At 35.5% G+C, this 21,761-nt stretch overlaps 1 protein-coding gene across 3 annotated transcripts in view; it reads left to right on the top strand.

Moving 5' to 3' along the window:
- Nucleotides 1–21,761, top strand: part of Btaf1 (B-TFIID TATA-box binding protein associated factor 1) — a 117,487-nt gene that overhangs the window by 33,779 nt on the left and 61,947 nt on the right. For all 3 annotated transcript variants that reach the window (XM_004838507.4, XM_087185568.1, XM_087185569.1), the window contains 10 exons: nucleotides 315–478; nucleotides 3,029–3,165; nucleotides 4,895–5,024; nucleotides 5,277–5,345; nucleotides 7,000–7,089; nucleotides 7,773–7,868; nucleotides 7,959–8,135; nucleotides 10,267–10,407; nucleotides 11,592–11,716; nucleotides 14,760–14,880. In XM_004838507.4, the coding sequence (XP_004838564.1) occupies nucleotides 315–478; nucleotides 3,029–3,165; nucleotides 4,895–5,024; nucleotides 5,277–5,345; nucleotides 7,000–7,089; nucleotides 7,773–7,868; nucleotides 7,959–8,135; nucleotides 10,267–10,407; nucleotides 11,592–11,716; nucleotides 14,760–14,880 (1,250 nt within the window). The remainder of the gene's footprint in view (nucleotides 1–314; nucleotides 479–3,028; nucleotides 3,166–4,894; nucleotides 5,025–5,276; nucleotides 5,346–6,999; nucleotides 7,090–7,772; nucleotides 7,869–7,958; nucleotides 8,136–10,266; nucleotides 10,408–11,591; nucleotides 11,717–14,759; nucleotides 14,881–21,761) is intronic.

The following is a 21,761-nucleotide window of genomic DNA, read 5'->3' on the forward strand; positions in this document are numbered from 1 at the left end:
TATCAATTTATTTCCATAGGAATGAATTTTATATATATATATGTGTGTGTATATATATATATATATATATACATACTTGATGATTGGCAATGAAGCAATGTTAGACTCTCAGTTAAAACTCTTAGAATGTTTTATTAGAACAATATTTTGCAGTCATAATTAGATAATAGTTCATGGAATGTTGAGATTATTATGAGTTTGGTTTGTTCTGTTGGCAGAAGGGGTCTTTTTGTATTTTATTTGTTGGGGTCTGACCTGCACATAGAAAATTTTTTAGCTAATCTGGAGAAAATATATTCCTTTTCTTTTTAAAGGTGAAGTGGATCCTAAAGAGAGGATAGCTCGCCAACGAAAACTATTACAAAAAAAACTTGGCCTTAATATGGGAGAAGCAATTGGAATGAGTACTGAAGAACTCTTCAATGATGAAGATTTGGATTATACCCCAACTTCAGCAGCCCTTGTAAACAAACAACCTGTAGGTAAAAAATTTGCTTGGTTGATTGCAAGTAGCAACACAAAGGGTTTGCTTCATTTTGCTTACACAGTTGTAATGTTTTAAAAATACTTTTGCTGTTTATTGCCACTACAGTTTAGTGTCTTCATTAACTGAATTTCTGTTGACTGATTCTGTAGAGGTAGAAACTCAGCCTACTTTCTATACATTGGACTGTTATATAAAAGCTGTGGTGGACCTTTCAGGAGCCACTGGTATTGAAAGATCCTAGTTCTACTTGCTCTTTCTTTTGTTCTTTCTGGAAGACAAAAATAATATTTTGGGTGAATGAGAGATAGTAAGGGTTATCATAGTCAGACATGATGATAGTAGAAGCGTTTAGAGCTCTGATTCATTTTTTAAAATTGAGAAATATGATCAAAAAATACTTTTAAGCATTAAAAAGGGGTATACTATATGAAGAAAAAGAAGTTTCTGGTTGGCAATTTATGAGCATACATGTTTCCATGCCCCAGAGGCAACCCTTTTTAAGTTAGATACACAAGTGTATGTGTATGTGTCTATGTTTGTATGTATATATGTGTCGACTTAAGCCATGTTTACCTTTCCCCACTTATACAACTAAATATATCAGCACATACAGATTTAACCACATTCTTTTTTGACAGTTTCATTCTATTTTATTTTGTGGCTGTACCATAATTTCACTTTCTCTTCCTCCTTCCCTGTACTTTCAATTCCCAATGGATGCTTGTGTGCTGCTTCTGCTTCTGCTTCTACTTCTGCTTCTGCTTCTTCTGCTGCTTCTTCATCTTCTGCTGGTGCTGCTGCTGTTCCTCCTCATTTTCCTTCTCTTTTCTTCTTCTGTCTTCTGTCTTCTACTTTTTTTAATGCCATAGGCTGTTTTGAAGCTCTAGTAACCACTAGCTTTCCTCACATACAAATGATATATTACATTTCAATGAATTCAGTACTCTTTTCCCTGCCTTCCAATATTATTTAGGGCCCCATTAGCCTCTGTTAAGAATTTCTAGGCACCAGGTGTGGTGCATGCCTCTAATCCTAGCACTTGGGAGGCTGAGGCAGGAGGATTGCCATGAGTTCTAGGCTAGGCTGGCCTACATAGTGAGTTCAAGGTCACCCTGAATTACATAGTGAGACTCTGTTTTAAAAAGAAAATCTTATTTATCTTGTTATTCCCATGTCCTTACCCCTTAGTTTGGTGGAGAATGGTTCTGTTTGCCCTTTATGCTAGTTGTCCTCTAAACCATTGGAATTTTAAAGTATATTTTTTTAGATCTAAGGTGTGTGTGATGATGAACTTTTGCAGAAAACAAAAAAATGGCAGATACTGATTGGGAAAAGGAGTGAGTATAAAGAGGCAGAAATATCATAAGCAGGAAGGAATAGAAGGAAATAGGGTAGAAAAGGGAAATATAAAAAGTAAATAAAAGATAAAGAGGAACATTGGATAAAGGGAAATAAAGATAACAGTGATGTGATAATATAATGAGATACTGAGCATGGTGTAAGAAAATGAATAGGCATATATATTAGAGAAAGTGGGCTGTAGACATAAGAATAGTTGGATGTAGGATGGACAGTGTTATTTTGAGGTTTGCTGGATTCAAGTTTGGTTGGCCTAACACATCACAGATCTTTAAGAGAAGTTATTTAAGGTTAGTTGTTGTCATAGGCTCATTACAGCTGCATTTGCTTAATACTGTATACGCCTGTGGTTTCTGGACCAAGACTATAGGAGATCATTCACACTAGTGGCCCTTACTGGTTGTAGAAGTGTAAATTCCAGTTGGAATTAGTCTTACAGTTAGGCACAGAAGGATTTTTCTAGGCTCACACGCAAATAATTTCTATCATGCAGTCTTTTTATTTTTTTTTTGTAAAACGGCAAGTCTCCCTCTATTGCCCAGGACCACACTCCTGGATTCAAGTGACCCTTTTGCCTTAGCCTACCATGTAGCTGGGGAATGCCAATGTACTTGGCCTGTCATACAGTCTATTTTTTGCCATGAATAGAGAAGAGAGCAGCAGAAGTAGGCAGTGAATGATTAAGAGGAAAGGAGCATGTGTGCTAAACTGACCATAGGTTATCAGTTTCTTAAAGACTTATTTTTATTTTTTCAGCTTATGATGCTCATTAGTTCTTTTATTGACACTCTTTATTCTCATAACTTTTAGGTGCCGTTGTGGTTATTTTGAAGTCTCACTTCATCAAAGTTCTCTCTGTGTTAGGGTATTCATTTGTGCCTTGTGTGGCCTTAAAAGTTAAGAAACATAGGGCCAGGGATTTAGCTCAGTGGTACCGCTGTCTGCCTGGCAAGCACAAGGTCCCGAGTTTGATCGCCAGTACCAAAACAAAACAGTTAAGAAACACAGGCGTATTTGTTGGGAATTGGATGAATAAGAAAGAAAGACAGCCATACAACAATACGTGAGACTGTCGAGAAAGAGTGTGATTAATCTGTATGTACTGAAAGTTATAGCTCAATCCTCAGGCTGAGACTATAGGTATTTATTTTAATTTAAAACAGCATTCTTATACTCTTTTAGACTCTCCAGGCAGCTGAATTGATTGACTCAGAATTTCGAGCAGGAATGAGCAGTAGACAAAAGAACAAAGCTAAAAGAATGGCCAAGTTATTTGCAAAACAGAGATCCAGGGATGCAGTGGAAACTAATGAGAAAAGGTAATCTGTGTACTTAATAATGCTATGTAGAATAAATCTGTCTGCTTGATTTTTAAAAAACATTTTGCTGACTTTTTTAGCTTGGGAATACTGGTGTTTTGTTTTGTTTTTTGGTACCAGGGATCGAACTTGGGACCTTATGCTTGCAAGGCAGGCAGCAGAACCACTGAGCTAAATCCCTGGCCCTGGGGAATACTGTTTTGATTGTCTTGCTCAATTGGCAGAATATTTACTGTTACTAGGGACTAAGACACTTTGCCAGAAAAGTCCATATGAACAGAGTTTTTTTCTTTACTGATTAACAGTTTCACATGAGGGCTGATGATCTACAAGAGGAGTACATTACAGGCAGAAGGGACAAGTGTAAATGCCTAATCATGGAATATTCTAGAAACAAAAGGGCAATATATACATGGGAGGGAGGGAAAGTAGTAGAGAATAAATTCAGAAAGATAGTCTGAGAATCACAAGAATACTGCATTAATAAAATAAGTATTGTCTATTACATCACCTGTTCCTGGGCTGGGCCTAGGCTGGGCCTGTGCTAAGTAGCAGACAGTAATCCCACTTGCTTGCTTAATCTTATTGTAGAAAAGAACTCTATAGGTAATGTCATTATCTTCAATTTCTTAATGAGTTAATGAAAAGTGTTATCTGTACGTGACTTGGACCAGCAGTCCTCAGTTCAGAATGATTTCTTTCAGATGCTCTTTGAGGAGCTTGTTAGGCCCCCATTCATACCTGTTAAAGAAGAATATTTAGTAGTGTTAAAAAAATGTTTGAGTAAATGATGAGTTAATAAATATTGGAAAGCTTACAACATTAAGGCTTAGTTGTGGATGATAATACTTTCTAAATTCTTTCCATTCGTATAAAGCTAAAAATTGTTTATAGTGTTTGCTTAAAAGGTAGGGACAGGGCTGGAAGTAGCTCAGGAGTAGTGTTTTCCTAACCTGCATAAAGCCCAACACTAGGTGGAAAAAAAGAAGAAAAAGAAAAAGCTAGGCATAAAGGGAGTATATAATAATAAACATCTTGGTAGGGAATAATAAACATCTTGGTAGAAATTTGTACTAAAGGTTACTTCTTTAAAGTATAAACTCTTAGGCTGGGTGTGGTAGCACATATAGTACCTGTAATCCCAGCACTTGAGAGGCTGAGGCAGGAGGATACCTGCAAGCTCGAGGCCAGGCTGGGCTACATAGTGAGTTCAAGGCCAACCTGAACTGCACAGCGAGACCTTGTCTCAAAAAAACCAAAAAAAAGTGTAAACTCTTTATTGAGCTTTTTAATGACAGCGTCCCTCCCCTTCTAGTCCTCCACCCTCTCATACTGGGATTGAACTCAGTACCTTGCATGTGATCCCAGTGAGCACTGAGCTATATCCCTAGCCTTTTAAATTTTATTTTTGAGACAGAGTCAGGTCAGATTTAAATTATTGAACTAAGGGTGTTTAAATTTTAAAAGGACAGGAGATGGTTGTAGAGAGGGGAGGAAAAAAAAGATGTTAGATTTGTCCAGAGCAAAAGGGAACATTACTGACCATTAGACACAGTTTGTTCAAAAAAATTGAGCAGTTAATTTCAGGTATTTGATATGTGAGATTGTAAATAAACCATAGAAATAGAATATGGTAAAACATTTGTTCAAATGATGGAGTCTCTTACCATTCATTGTGGTTCACGTTAGCCTTTTTTCATTTTTTAAAATGGTAACCTTTATTTTTTAGCAATGATAGCACTGATGGAGAGCCAGAAGAAAAGAGACGGAAAATAGCAAATGTTGTTATTAATCAGACTGCAAATGATTCCAAAGTCTTGATTGATAATGTTCCAGACAGCTGTTCCTTAACTGAAGAGGTACTATTAAAATACCCTAAAGCATTCATTGAAATTGTTTGTCATTTTCTCAAACTATTGTTTCATAGAAAGTATTAATAACATGTCAAGTGAGAGAAATTTTATTAATAGAAATCTTCATTAGTCAAGACCTTATTGAAAAATTTAAAAACTTGTTTACTATTAGTAAACCTACAAATAAATATTTTCTATTGATTTGTTAGCATAAAATAGACCTTTTGAACTAGTAGCAATTATATCTTTCTTATGTAGACAAATGAATGGCCTTTGGAAAGCTTTTGTGAAGAACTTTGCAATGACCTTTTTAATCCTTCGTGGGAGGTAAGGAATCTTTATTACAGTTTCTTTCAACTGTGTTTTTTGCACTAATGAAGGAAACAATGTCAAGAACCATATACTTTGTTAGTGTCCATATTCTTCCTTGTGTCTTTCTCAGGACTCAGGGTACAGCATATCATTGAATTTCTAAATAGAAAACTTTAGACTGAATTTTCATCTTCGTATCCTTTATATCATATTCTGAAATGAATTGTTTATTTCTTTTCATTCTTATGGCTTGCATTTCTCTCCCAGGCAGTAAAAATTGCTTCTATTTTTTTGTAAATTGGCAATTTTGATTGAGTCAGAGCAGTAGTTTCTGGGACTGTGGATATAGCTCATTGGTAGAGCATGTGCTTAGCATGTGCAAGGCCCTGGATTTAAGCCCCAGCACCAGAAGGTGAAGGGAGGAACAGTAGTCTCCAAAACAGTAGTTTTTTAGCCTCACAAATACTCCTTCACAGAAGATCTTGAATAGATCCCAATATGTAAAAGACTTGAAAGTGAAGCCTCTAGTTGAATTTATGGGTAGTAGTCTCAAAACATTTTGTCTTCCTTTTGTTGGCCCTGGGCAGTTTAAAAAATAAAACAAAAATGCTTTGGGGCTAAGGATATATATTAGCTCAGTGGTAGAAGACAAAGCTCAGTGTTAGAAGGCCCTGAGTTGGATTCCTTAGAACTGCAAAAAAGAAAAAAGATTTTTTAAAAACCCCACTTTGGATAAGTCTTAAGCATATTTGTCCCACTCCCCACCCCCTAACCTCTTGGTGATAGGGATTGATCCAGTGCCTCACACATGCTAGGGAAGTGCTCTACAACTGAGCTATACCGTAGTCTATTTTCCTTGATATACTTTTGTTTAAAGTTACGCAAGGGCCAAGGATGTAGCTCAGTGACACAGCACCTGGCTGGCAAGCACGAGGCTCTGAGTTCAATTCCTGGTACCCCCCCCAAAAAAAGTCCCTTAAAGTTATTCAAGTCTCAGCTTAAGTGGGGTTTTGAATGAGTATGGTTGTTAGTGTCCCCAGGGCTTCAGTGAAGTATTAATCATGAGACAGTTTGTTTGAATTGTCTTCTTTTGGCATTTTTAACCACTGGTAACTTTGAAGCTTATTTTGTTTTTGTTTTTGTGGTGCTTGGGATTGAACCCAGGGCCTCATGCACGCTAGACAAACACTGTCATTGAGCTACACACTTTTGTTTGATCCCTCTTTTGTTACTAGGTCTCACTATACTATCCAGGCTGGTCTCAAATTCATGTACTCAGGTAATCTCACTTCAGTTCACCTAGTAATTGGGACTGCAGGAGAATGTCCCCATAAACTATTGGTGTTTGGGCATGATATTTTCTTTCCCTTTGTATGGATATTACTGAAATCCGGGTAGAGGATATAGGAGTGACATCCAGGTAGATTTATATCTCAGTAGAATTTTAAAATAGCTCTTTTCTTGTTTGACTTTTAAAATGTTCCACGTACCCAAAAAAGTTGTGAAATGAGTATATGTAATTCTTCTTGGATAGTTGAAAAAACTCATTCTTTTAAGGTACTACTTATTAATTTCTTAAAAATGTAATATCCCATTTTCTCATTGAAAAAATTAAACTTGATTTCTTTAAACATTTAAGCTCTGACATTTGCTTCTTGGTTCATTTTAGGTTCGACATGGTGCAGGCACTGGACTTAGGGAAATTCTTAAAGCTCATGGGAAAAGTGGTGGTAAAATGGGAGATAGCACCTTAGAAGAGGTAAGTCTATTAAAGCTATGATTATTGCTAGTTTGTAATTGTTAGCTTTTTTTTCTAATATAGGAAAGAAATAAGAATACTTCCCATGAAGTAGGAGAGCAAGTGAGATAAATATGTAGAAGTAAAAAAAGTAAGAACTATAGGAAGAAATAGATCTAAAGATATTGGAAGAATGAGTGCAAGGGAAAGATATGTTTGGAAACATTGAATGGAAAAACATGTAGAAGCAAATTATTTGAGCAAGATAAAATGAATTGGAAAGCAGAGTAAGGTAAGAAGCCAGTGAAGAACTCAGTGAGCAACATAATTGGTGTAGCAAGAGAAGCTGGTAATAGGATAGATAGTAGATATGTGACAAGTATACTTGACACCACAGTGACTGTAAGTAGTTAATGTGTCTTGGGAGTCTAAGTAACAGAATCTGTGAATTTAAGAATTTGGAAAAGAAAAAAAAAGAATTTGGATGTGATATATCTGAATCATGTTAGTTATCAAAGAGGATATGGTCAATTTTAAAGATGTATTAAAGAATTTTAAAGATTGTAACTATTCTACGTTTTGGTTATTGTTCATTCAACTAAAATAATCTGTCATTTTATTTTTTATTTTGTACCCATGGTATCCTCATCAGACCCCAGTACAAAATGTGGTCTTTGTTATTAAAAATAATTATGTTTTAATAGATGATTCAGCAGCATCAAGAGTGGTTGGAAGACTTAGTTATTAGACTCCTTTGTGTTTTTGCATTGGACAGATTTGGAGACTTTGTTTCTGATGAAGTAAGTGTAACCCAAGTGAAAATTTTCCCAATCAAATAGATTCTACAAAATAAATATTTTGCAAATGTGACTTTTCTTTCTCATCTGTAGGTCGTAGCACCAGTTCGAGAAACTTGTGCTCAAACATTAGGTGTGGTTTTAAAACACATGAATGAAACTGGAGTTCATAAGACTGTGGATGTGTTGCTAAAATTACTTACACAAGAACAATGGGAAGTTAGACATGGTGGTCTGCTGGGAATAAAATATGCTTTGGCAGTTCGTCAGGTAAATACTTCAATTTTTGAAGCTTATGTGGAAAGGTCTTTCTGTCTTAGTTTATTTCTTTGGGTATACAAAATGGCTTTAGAGTCTTAGTGTTGCACATAAACCAGTCCTTCAAGGGTTGCCTTTTGAGACATGTCATAGAGATAGGTGATACCCTTAAGGTTAAGAATTTAAGTATGAATCAAGATGGTTAGTGATTGCTTCTTTAAAACTAAGGATTATTGGGCTGGGGATTTAGCTCAGTGGTTTTGCTGCCTGCTGCGCAAGCACAAGGACCTGAGTTCAGTCCTCGGTACCAAAAAAACCCCAAAAAACTAAGGATTATTTTTCCTGTATAATCATTGCCACAACTAACTGTGTATTTCATAATTTGGTTTGTTTTAACTCATTTAAATTTTAACTGTATACTCTTGAGGTCCATAAGCCTCTGTTCCAAGTTGTGTAGGATCCACGTAGCAGAAATAAACATGAAACATACCTCAGGAAACTTAGAGTGAGTGTAAAAGTAAACAACCTGTATAATCACATACTATTCTCATCGCCTATCAATATTTTCTTCTTTTATAACAAGCCTTATAAAAAGAAAATACAGATACAAAGAAACAAGCTCTGAAAAGTTAGATGCCTTTTGCAGGGTTACAAAGTAGTTAGGATTAGTACCAGAAGTCAAAACTAGATAGCATGTTTCGTAGTTGAAACATAGATGATGATGCTTTTCATGGTATATAGGAACTGATCCACAACAGCCTATTTCATTTATGATATATCTGAAAGTCTCTTATTCCACTAATAGTGCTGTATAATCTGTATACATGTATAACACTTTTTGTGGGAAAAATTGGTTCAGAATTCCAGTATGAAATGCCGTAAAACATCCCCTTTTCCCCTATTTTCCCAATTGTTTTTTAGTGTCAGAATTAGGAACTTTTGTGAGCAGTTGCTTTTACCCTGGGAATAGTGGTGCCAACAGACTGTGTTGAGAAAAAAGAAGTGAAAGTAAAAAGGGAGATTATAAATGAAATGCTGTAGAGAAACCAGGACTTAAATGTTTTTTTAACAGTTTAATTTCCCTGAATACTTCCCAGATTAGGACAGCATTGTCAGGCCCTTAGAGATTGGACTATTTCATTTTCCATTATGACAACTTGATGCTTTGGAAGAGCTTTTCCTCTCTTCATGTGCTCACTACATAATAGAACCTCCCTTCCTATCTCTAAAGGCAAATTCACAGCCTTTTGAAGTTTTCTATGGTTATCTCTTTTTTTTGTTTGTTTTAATTGCCAGCAACAAAACATTCCCTTATGATTTCTGATCACAGACTCAAACTCCCTCTTGCTTTTCCTAGCCCCTTTAATCCCCTCTCCTCACTTAAAACCTTCAAAAACAAAAACAAAAAACCCTCAAAAACAAAACTTCTTTTCTTTTTTTGAGACAGGATCTCTCTGTGTAGTTCACGCTGGCCTCAAACTTGCAGCAATCCTCCTGCCTCAGCCTCTTGAGTGTTGGAATTGCAGGCATGCGCCACCACACCCAGCTGCAAAGACTTGTTTTTTGTGTTGTGCTATATAGCCTATGTAGAGAAAGCAGTATTACAAGCAAATGCAAACTATTACATGCAATAGTTTTTAAAAAGCTATCCCTATTTTATAGCAAGACCAATTTTTAGTGAGATTCCTAGTATAAGGACCACAAGAAAAGCCTTTGGGGTTCACTATATTGGGAAAATTAAAAGACAAGATTAAATTAGAGTAGTGAGAGGCAGGAGGTGATGGCTTTTTCCCTGTTGTACCTCCTTGGTTGTCAGTGGTTTTGAATAAGAAATGGAAGCTAAGGTTCTAGCACGGGGCATGTATATGTATGTGTGTTCACAGAGATAATTCGTAGTTTCACCTAGGAAACGTGTTATGGTGTTTGAATCACATCCACTAATAAAGTACTTGATGGTATTATAGTCTTTTTCAAGTGTGCTTGTGTAGGCTTCTACTGATGTTATTTTTCTTTTCTGTTTATATGAGTCTTCTTAAATACATAAATATTAGAATTCATGCTTTCATTGGGAACTTAATAGAAATTTTTAAGTATAATAATTTTAGTATAAAAATTTAACCTATTTTGATGTACCATTTTACAGGATGTAATTAATACTTTATTACCTAAAGTTTTGACTAGAATAATTGAAGGACTCCAGGATCTTGATGATGATGTCAGAGCTGTTGCTGCAGCTTCATTAGTGCCTGTAGTAGAAAGCCTTGTCTATCTTCAGACACAAAAGGTAAATTAAATCTTTTTAGGTCTTCTTCCCTTGAGCATGTTTACATGTGGGATGTGGAATAGTAAGAAAAATTTTGAGTACTTTTTTCTTCTTCACCCTCAAATTGCTTGTGACAGGCATTCTGATACACACAATCTTTTTGTTGTTTTATTCTGTTCTGTTTTTCTTTTATGGTACTGGGGATTGAACCCAAGGCCTTCACACTGAGCTATATCCCTAGCCCTTTTTTAAAATTATTATTTTTATCTTGAGATGGTCTAAGTCACTAAGTTTTCCAGACTGGGGTGGAGCTTGCAATCCTCCTATTTAGCCTCCCAAAGTGCTGGAATTACAGGTGTGTTTCACCATGCCCAGCCTGATGGATGCAATCTTTGGGAAGAGCACATCTACTTCTTTTCATGTACATAATATGTGGAGAACTTCTTTGAGAAGAAAGTAGCTATTTCCTCTTTAAATAATTTCCTTATTGATTGATTGATTCATTTTTTGAGACAGTCTCGCTATGTAGTTCAGGCTGGCCTTGAATTCACTATGTAGCCCAGGCTGGCTTTGTGGTGATCCTCCTGCCTCAGCAACCCAAGTGCCAGGATTATAGTCATGCACCACCACGCCCGACATTACTTTTTATTTTTAGAGATGAGATTTTTGCTTATTTTGATTTTAGTTTTTGGCTTTTTAATCTGATCTCATTTTTTTGAAGTGGCTCTTTTAATGATGTAGCTGATGTTCCATTTTTTTGACTCCAGAACACAAAGTAAAAGTGCAATCAGTGTTATTTTATAAGCTCAAAAATTAAATTTATCTTTTCAGTGATGGTTAATAACATTTACAGAAGCACTAAAATTGCTTTACATAGAGGAGCATGCATTATATCTCTATAGAGTATTGTTTTCAAAGTTACATAAAGTAGAATATTGGCTGTTTTATTTTCTGACTTCTGCTTTGATTGAGTCTGGTTAGGGAGGAAAGTGCTGAAGTGAAGTTAAATGGTACTGAAAAGAGGAATAGAGAATTGTTAATAGCATACATGTCTCCTCTTTAACGTGGTTTAAAACTCACACTGTTCAAGTTTATTGGAATTGTATATGTTGTTGACTCAGTAGTGACCTTTGAAATATAATTTGGCAGAGCTTGTGAATTTTTCATGTAAAATTGGTATATTTTCTTGAAAACTGATTTTATAGGTACCCTTCATTATAAATACGTTATGGGATGCTCTCCTGGAATTAGATGATCTAACAGCGTCAACAAATAGTATTATGACTCTTCTTTCGTCCTTGCTAACTTATCCTCAGGTCCAACAGTGCAGGTAATTATTTCTACTTCGTGGTATAAAGTAAAAAACCTTTACATACTTACCTTTCTGCTAGCAGAAGTGGGGAATGGCAAGACAACTGTCTTTAGGATTTTTTCATTGTTGTTGTATAGCCTTTAGCACACATGGGGCAAAAAGGTTATTTTGGGGAATGAGAGTATATCTTAGTGGTAGAGTACATGTTTAACGTGTGTGGCCCTGAGTTCAATCCTCAACGACAAAAATAATTTTCCTTACTCTTGGGATACTTAAAATTCATTATATGTGTATCCTAAAATACTTAACTTTAAAAACATCATTAGATGAAATAATGAGTATTTCTTATTCTCTTTTATTTTATTTATTACTGTTATTTGGGGGGGTTCAGATAGGATCTTGATATGTAGTTCAGGCTGCGCTTGAACTCAGGGCAATCCTCTTGCCTCAGCCTCCCAAGTACTGGGATTACAGGCATGCACCGACACGCCTGGCTGTTATTTTAATGTTAAAAATAGACCATACTTATATTTGAAAATAAGAAAATTCTTATAAGCAGTTTTTTTGTTTGTTTTTTGAAATAAGGTCTCACTTTGTAGTTTAGCCTGGCCTTGAACTCTGGCCTCAAACTCTCAGTGATCCTTCTGCCTCAGCCTCCCAAGTGCTAGGATTACAGGCATGTGCCACCATGCCCAGCAAACAGTTTCTTAAAAAGGAAATTGACTAGTGTTCTTACAATTAATAGATAACCACTTAAAATTTCTATGTATTTCCTTCAAGATGTGTATTTATGAGCATTTAAAAATATTTACATACATATGAAAATGTTAGTACATTAAATAAACAAGATAGAATAAACTATTTTAGTCATCTTTTTTTGTTTGTTTTTCTTGGTTTCGGGGATGAAACTCAGGACCTTGTGCTTGCCACTGAGCTAAATCCCTGACCTTTAGTTGTCATTCTTTAAAAAAAAAAATCATTGCATATTATTTTTGGCTTTGGCCCCAGAACATAGACTTTAGCTTTATTTAATGACATTTAGTTAATAGATTATAATTGAATATCAGATTTATATTTCCCGAAACTTGTCCCTCTGTGAACTTTCTCTTTATAATGTTCATTTCTTCAATTCTTGCTCTTGATTTTAGTAATTGCTGATTAGAAAGGGAATACATAATAATGTAAAAATAACAGTCAAAGGCAGAGATTGGGTGAAGTCAGAAACACCACCAAAACCTTTAAATGTTACTGGCTTGCTTATTTTGATATTTGACATGAACTTCAGTTAGTGTGTTCCCTATTTTTTAAAACTGGCTCCTGAATATTATTATTTCTATTAGTAGTACCCCTGAAGATACAGAAGAAACATTACTATGTAACTTTTAAAAATTCACAGATGAGAAAATTAATTACTGTTTTTAGTCTAGTGATGGTGTTCAGTGAATGTTCATATGGTTATTAGTTAAAATGATTTCTGGGTGTATGAGTATCTCCAGTGAAAGCTACAGAAAATAATGAAAAACATAGCACATGTTTCAAATAATCTTGCTTAATACTAGTGATTTAATGCTGAATTTAAACTATTTGGACAACACTTAGGAATAACAAAATAAGTGCCTGTAAAAGCAATAGAATGGGAAAATTGAAGTGGTAGTACGTATTTTAGGGTTTCCTACTTTTTGTATGCTTCCATTATTAATAAGAGTTGTAGAAATTAAGTTGAGTTTATCTAAGTGAAAACTCTTTTTAAACTAAAAAATGTGGGGGTTTTAATTACTAACCAGAGGTTGGTGAATATTTTCTGTGAAGACCCAACTAGTGAATATTTTTGGTTTGTGAGCTTTGCAAACAGTCTTTATTGAAACTACTCCACTCTACCAGTGCAGCATGAAAGTGGCCATATATAATACATTAAGGAGTGAACATACTTGTGTTCCAGCAAAATTTAAAAGGGTGAAGTGGATTTTACCTGTGGTTGTGAATGGTGTCAGAAAAACTAGATAATGTGAGACAAGGAAAATAATGTACTGAACATTCTGGTAATATGTGAAATAATATAGTTTTCCATTATTTTTGTTTGTTTCAAAATTACCTTATTAGAAAATTTGCTTCATGTGTTGTGTTATTTGGCAGAAACTTTCCAGCTTATATAAGAAGAAATTAGCACGTCATTTGAGGATGAACTGTTACACTATTAAGAAGACCTTGTTACAATGTTTTTTTGTATTCTGAATCTCTTATGTCTGTGCATGTGTTTAAATTAGAATTTTATAAGTGAACTTAATGTGTAAATAAGTGCAAGAAGCAATGTTCATACAAAATTGCAAATAATGAAAATAATGTTAGAGAGGAAGCACAAAAGATGAACAGATTAGCATTGGCATATTCTTTTTTGTTGTTGTTCATGCCTTTTTCAGTGAGGGTATATATTTCAATGTGTCTTATGATTTCTAGGTAACTTTGACAAATGACTCATGAATATGGCAGGAATCCTGTGGCTTAATTTAGCCTAGACCTGCCTTTGCCTGCTTCTACCATTAGAAGAAAGAAATTTGAGTTTCCCTAACTTAGTAATGTTAAGCCAAGATAACAAATTTCCAAGTCACTACTATACTACCTCTTGCTCATTTGATGTGTGGCAGAGATGACCTCAAAGTGGGATGGAAATTATGTACTTTGGAGTTAGCCATGGAAGGGAGTAAGGATTAGCAAACCTGATGGTGTGGCTAGGATACATGTCTCATATGCCTGAGTAAAAATAAATTATAAGTGCAGTTATATGGAAAGTTTTAACTTGATAAAGGTAACTTGTAACAGTAGTACAGTAGAAAAACCTAATGTTAAATTTCTGCCTTTCTTTATGGCTGCATTTTTCCTGCCTCTGTTAGTGATGTAATAACATTTTTGAATGAGATTGTTAAGTGAAGGTTCATGTGAAAATAAGATCATCATTTATTCATCAGAAAGACACTTGATGTCAACACGAGAATAATATTTAGATACTGTATCTACAGAATTTCAACTAAGAATGAGTAAGATTAATTTATGTCTCCTTTGTTAGTATTCAGCAGTCACTTACAGTTTTAGTTCCACGTGTCTGGCCTTTTTTGCATCATACTATATCATCAGTTCGAAGAGCAGCATTGGAAACTCTGTTTACGTTATTATCAACACAGGACCAGGTAAGAATTAATGATTATATGTAGCGGTCTTCAAATGTCTATATATTATTATATTATGAATAAGCCTGATCATTAGCTTACCCTTGCTACATACTCAATGATTAGAATGCTGGGCCTAGAAGAAGTGGTCTGGTAACCATATAAATATGTAAATACAATCACCATGAGGGCAGAAATATTTTAATATTTTGTTCTTTTCTCAGCACTAACACATAGGCAGTGCTCAGTAAATATGATTAATAGTCCCTTCTTGTAGTAAATCTGCTAGTCTTTGTTTGCTTTGAATGGCTGACATTTAGGTGGTTGGCAGAACCCATCCCAGGTTAGAGAGGCTACATTTGAAGCTTTGAAGTACTGTATAGTTTTTGGGGGGGTTTTTTGTGGGGTTTTTTTGGTACCAGGGATTGAACTCCTCGGGTCCTTGCACTTGCGCAGCAGGTGGCGAAACCGCTGAGCTAAATCCCCAGCCCCTTCTATAGTTTTTTTTTGTTATTGTTTTGATGTTTGATTGTTTGTTTTTTGGTACTGGAGATTGAACCCAGGGCTTCACACATGCTAGCTAAGTACCTTACCATTGAGCTATATCCCCAGTCCTTTTTATTTCTTGAGCAGGGTCTTACTAATTTGCCCAGGCTAGCTTCAAACTTGAAATCCTTTTGCCTCAGCCTCCAGAGTGGCTGGGATTACAGGCGTGTGTCACAGGGCCCCAGCTGAAGTAGCTTTTAAAGACTGGCCATAGACTCTTACAAACTCGTCATAAAGATTATTATTTCATCTTAAGAGCATGCTGTTTCCAAGAATAGAATACTTAAGGAGTTACACATTGAAATACCTACTGAGATCATTCAGGTAATACCAGTGTGAATGGAGCCTGTGGTGAACTGAGGCATCCTTGTTTTGTTTATAAAAGGCTTCCATTTGAATATAACCCTATAGATTAAGTGATACCTTTGGTAAAATACCAGTAAGTAATCCATTCTTGTAACATGCTATATACATAGGTAGTATAGCCAGTCTTTTTTTTTTTTTTTTGGTACCAGAGATCAAACTCGGGTCCTTGCACTTGCAAGGCACGCGGCCGAATCACTGAGCTAAATCCCCAGCCCAGCCAATCATTTTTTTAAAGCCCTGGTTAATATTTTTAGAAAATAGGTTACTGCATGAATAAATGTTTCCTAGTTTTCACTAACCATGTGTTTCCATGTGAATTAGGACTATTCTATGTAGATCTGCTTTAATTTGCAGCATGATCCTGTGTTGAACTTAAATGTGAATAAACATCTATAAATTTTGTTTTGCGTTATCTTTTTGATTTTTGTCTAATTAGAATCTTTGCAGAGAAACTGTCAAGTCTGTTTTATAATTCTTTATTGATCAGGCATGGGCTGATAATGACAACTCATGGGTTCTTAATTTTCATTTAATTTTTTACTTTAGTCTTGTGACTTTTGCCTAAATGTTTCTGATGCAGGTATTCTTAAATTTACTTTATGAAAACCTCTTAAAGCCATCAAGTGTCTTGTCATGTGATTCTGTTTTTTTTTTTATACAGACTTTATTTTTAAGAGCAATTTTGGATTTATAGAAAAATTGAGAGCAAAGTATAAGAGCTCCCATATGTTTCTTTATCCCTTCGACCACTCACATAATTTCTCTATTGGTAGTATCTCACATTAGGATGGTATATTTGTTAAAATTAATGAACTAGTATTAATATATAATTTTTAACCAAAGTCTGTACTTTTCTCCTTGTGTTGTAGATTGTGTGGGTTTTGACAAATGTACAATAGTGATATATTCTACCCTTACACTATCATTAGAGTAAACTGCTCCTAAAAATTCCCTGTGTTCCACCTATTCATCTCTCTATTCCATTTCCTGAATCCTTGGGAACCACTGATTTTCTTAGTATTGCCTTTCCCAGAATATCATATAACTGGAATCATAATGTGTAGTCTTCTCAGATTGACTTCTTTCTTTTGGTGATAGGAAATTATCATTTCTCCACATCTTTTCATGGCTTGATAGCTCATTTCTTTTTAGTATTGAATAATCTATTGTATGGGTACACTATAATTCATTTATCTGTTTACTTATAAACATTTTTGTGCAAATTTTTGTGTAGGCACGTTTTCAATTCACTTAACATAAATACCAAGGAGTATAATTGCTATATTGTATAGTAAGAATATGTTTAATTTTATGAGAAACTACCAAACTGTCTACCAAAATATACCTTTTTGCATCTCCACCAGCAATAGGTTAGAATTCTTGTTGCTCCACATTCTAGCCAGCATTTATTGTCAGTATTTTGGATGTTAACTATTCTAATAGATATGTTCTGGCATTTTATTGTCTTACTTTGTAATTTCTTAACGCTATATGATGTTGAACATCTTTATATGCTTTTCTGCCATCTGTCTTTGGTGAAGTGTCTGTTCGGATCTTTTGCCTGTGTTAAATGGGTTGCTTATTTTCTTATTGTTGAATTCAAGAGTTCTTTTTATATTTTGAATACAAGTTTTACATTGTTCTCCAAAGCCCTTCTATTCCTTACAAAGCATTAAGGCACCCATAGGCTCTTTTTAACATTTGTAGCTTTTTATTATTTAATAACATCAGCTCTGTTCTACATTATTAGGAAGTAAGGTATTTAAATAAGTGAATTTTCCAGATAATTGAAACATACTGTTCTTGCCATCAAAAAGAGTTAACCATTTTAATATGTCAGATCATTATCTTAAAGTATGTTAAAAATAAGGCAACACCTTTTGGACTTTTTGTTTTGTTGGTACTGGGGATCAAATTCAGGACCTTGCACTTATGAGCCAGGCCAGACACCACTGAGCTAAATGCCCAGCCCCTAGGCAACACTTTTAAAAAATATTTTTATCTATTTTTTGAGAAAGGGTCTCACTTTAATTCAGGCTGGCCTTGAACTCACTATGTAGCCAAGGCTGGCCTCAAACTCATGGTAATCCTCCTGCCCCACCACCCCATCTCCCAGTGCTGGAATTACAGGTGTGTACCACCACTCCTCACAAATTAACAGTTTTTGATGAATCAGTTACCAGTGTTACTTGTACAATGGTTGTAAAATTGTGTTTATTGTAGTATATTGTGGGAAATTGGAAATATATAATGTTATTGCTGTCAATAATTGAGCTGTTCATTTTCAGTTGCTTTTTCCTAGTTTTTTTCTCCTAGTTTTTGTCAATTGTGACTTATCACTTGTTACTCTACTTAAAATGTGGTGCCTGCTCCCTTATTTAAAAATTTCTAGTCTAGACCCATGGATCGGTCATATCTCCTTCATCTTATGTTTTTTGGTGGCACTAGGGATTGAACCCAGGGAGCTTTGAGTTACACTGCTAGCCCTGTTTGTTTGTTTTTTAAATTTTGAGACAGGGTCTCACTAATTTGTCCAGGCTGGCCCAGAAATAAAAGTAAGGCACAGCCTTACTAATTAATCTTATGGTACCAACAACATGTACTCTTTAAAAGGAACTCTCACAATAAACCACTTCTAATGTTTTATCTGTTACTGTATTATTCTTCATAGATTACCTGATAGTTACTTATTGATTGATTCTTAGCTATGGAGACTCTCTTCTAATGCACTTCTTTGATTTGTTCCTGCCATTTTGAAATTCAAAGTTCATTGTAAATTGGATTAATGTATAAAACTATTCATTTGGTGGTAAACATTCTGAAGAGAGACAACTGCCCCACTTACCATGTCTATTCACACATATTGCTGCAAAATAATGTATTTTATTCAAGTGCTGACTCCAACCCTGTTGGGGGTTTACATAACATAATGCATGCAACCTTGGTATTCTAAAATTTGAAAAATTTTGAATTTCAAAACAATCTGTTCCTAGGAAATTTGGATCAGAGATGACAGACATGTGGCAATAATAAAATCTACCCTCACTTTAACTTGCCTTCCTTTTTCTGAGCGGCTTCCTTGCCTTTGATTCCATTTTAGCTAGTTAGCTCTGTGCATGTGGGTATGATGCCGGGGACAAATCCAGGTCCTTCCACATGCTAGGCCAGGTGCTCTGCCACAGAGGTACATGTCCAGCCCAGTTAGCAATCCTAAATAGAAGCAACCGTAATATAAAGAGCAGTCAACTAGAGCTTTTCACTACTATTATTACATCTTCAATGGTATAATGAAAAGGTCCTCTAACTAAACAAAGGATCTGGGTTCTAACTTTGGCCTTACCATTTGTTAACTTTATGACCTTGTTCAAATTATTCAACCCTCTTTGGTTATATATCAAGTGAGATAATGTATATGGTTAGTTCCTCTGGCAACCAGCCCCAATCCTAAAGCTTTCTAGTGGCCCATCAAAAGTCACTTCATCAACACAAAATCAAGTATAATTGAAAAGAGCTTATTATGAATAAACCCTGGAAATTCCAAAGATTTTAGAAGCTCTGTGCCAGCCAAAAATCATGGAAAGTTTAGCATTACTACAAACTACTCCCTGTGACTATTTCTACTTGCAACATGGATTTATTTATCAAATATTTAAGTGCCTAGTAGGTACTTGTAGTTTCCTATATAATGTTAAGAGATAAGATCTCTGCCCCCCTGTAGTAAAACAAGAAACTAGATCAGACAGAAAAAGACATCTTGCTAGACAAGAATAATGTAAGTAATTAGTAGAAGAAGTAGAAAGTGCTGTAGGATCTGGCCAATGAGATAGTTGATGGTCAGGGAAGGCATCCTGCTAGAAGTGATTTTTAAGATGAGACCTGAAAGATATGTGGAAATTAGGGAAAGAATAGGTTGAGTCAGAGAAAGGAACATTATATACAAGTTTGGAGGCAGGAGAGAGCAAGGTGACAGTTAAAGGAGGTGAAATGAAATTGGCCTGATGGAGGGCAATGAGGGAGGGAGGATTAGTGCCTGGAAGTTTTATCTTGATTTTCAGGCACAGTGAAATTTTATTCATTATGATCAAGTTTTGTTATTCTGAGTCTCAGGAATGCAAATTACAGAAGGAAACATCAATCTGAATAAAGCAGGTAGGAACAGACTACCAAACCCTGTCACAGACTCACTCATTTTTCATGTAATTATCGCAAACACCCTCTCCCCATCTGATCCTAACTCCAAAAACGCTGGGGCCTACAAAGTACACTTTAGCACTGACAAAAATTTAAGCAGTCTTTAAACATGAATTTACTATCACTTGGTTTGTAGTGATCTAGATAATAGTTAACTGAAATTAAATAGATGAGTAGAAACTTAACAACCACCAAAGCTACCCAGACTTTGCCTAAGATTTAGAGGAAAGTTCTTTTTTTCTTTTTTTGGTGGTCGGGGGAATGTTGAGACAGGGCCTTGCTATGTAGTTCAGGCTGCCCTGGAATTCACTATGTAGCCCAGGCTGACCTCAGACTCTTTATAATCCGCCTGCCTCGGTATCCAAAGTGCTGGGTTTATACGCATGTGCCACCATGCCTGGCTAGAGGGGAAATTTGAGTACCAGATTACTGATTAGTAGCATACTAAAACTCAAGTGACTCTTACAAAAAAGTTTGGGTGAGGTAAATCCCAAAGGGAATAATTTCTAAAGGACTGAAAATACTACTTAACTCATTGCACCCCCTTACCTCACCAATCCAATTGAATAAACAAACCTATAAACACAAAGTAACAGTCTTAGGTTACCTGCCTAAATCATTGCCTACTGGAGGACAGATGCAAAAGTAATGAAAAAAATTAATAGTTTTGAGATTTGCAAGAGACAGAGTGACCCTATGTTGACTAAGTCATCCTTTGTGACCTTTAAAATAATACCAGTAGTGAGCTGAAAGCCTATTAATTTTTACAGGGTTTTTTTGGAGACATTATCTCACTGTAATCCTCAAACTAGTGGCAGTCCTCCTGCCTCAGCCTCTTGAGTGCTGGGATTGTAGGTGTGTGCCACCACGCCTGGCTATAATCATATTGAGTTGTTCAAATGGACCAAACTTGGCTACAAATAGATACTTTCCTGGTCTTACTGTAGTTTGTATTAAGTTGCTGACTCTTTTTTTTGTACTGGGGAATCGAACTCGGGTCCTTGCACTTGCGCAGCAGGCGGCGAAACCACTGAGCTAAATTCCGGCCCTTGTAGTTTGTATTAAGTAGACTTGGTGCTAATGCTATTGGGGAACATGCATTTTAAAGTACTAGTTCCTGTGATGATGTTGACTGATTTATTCTGGGATGGTTCTCTTAGTAGAATTAATCAGTTATAAAAAATAGACTTTTTAGAGCAAATTTTTCACAGCAAAATTGAGCAGAAGATAATTTTCTATATGTACCACCCCAATACATTCATAGTCTTCTCCATTATTAGCCTCCCTCACCAAAACGGTACATTTGTTAAAATTGATGTCAATATCATTATCACCCAGAGTCCCCAATTTACATGGACATTTTAGGGTTCACTCTTGGTATTGTATGCTGTGTAAGTTTTGGACAAATACATAATGATGTATATCAACCATTACAGTATAATGCAGAATAATTTCATAGCCTTAAAAATCTAGTCATTCTTTCTCCTCTGAACCCCTCAAAGCCATTGATCTTTTTATTGTCGCCAGTTTTTACCTTTTCTTGAATGTCATGTACCATAGTTGGAGTTATATAGTACAGAACCTTTTCAGATTGGCTTCTTTCACTTAGGAAGATGCATTCAGCTTTCCTCCATATCTTTTCATGACTTGATAGCTCACTAATATTCCATTGTTGGTTATATCATAGTTTATCCATTCACATACTGAAAGACACCTTGGTTGTTTCCAAGTTTTGGCAGTAATGCAGAAAGCTGCTATAAACATCTGTGCAAGGGGCTGGGGATTTAGCTCAGTGGTTT

Source organism: Heterocephalus glaber, unplaced genomic scaffold (assembly GCF_053883595.1).
Source record: "Heterocephalus glaber isolate CG9 unplaced genomic scaffold, H.glaber_assembly_v1.0 deba00001497, whole genome shotgun sequence".
Classification (NCBI taxonomy): domain Eukaryota; kingdom Metazoa; phylum Chordata; class Mammalia; order Rodentia; family Bathyergidae; genus Heterocephalus; species Heterocephalus glaber.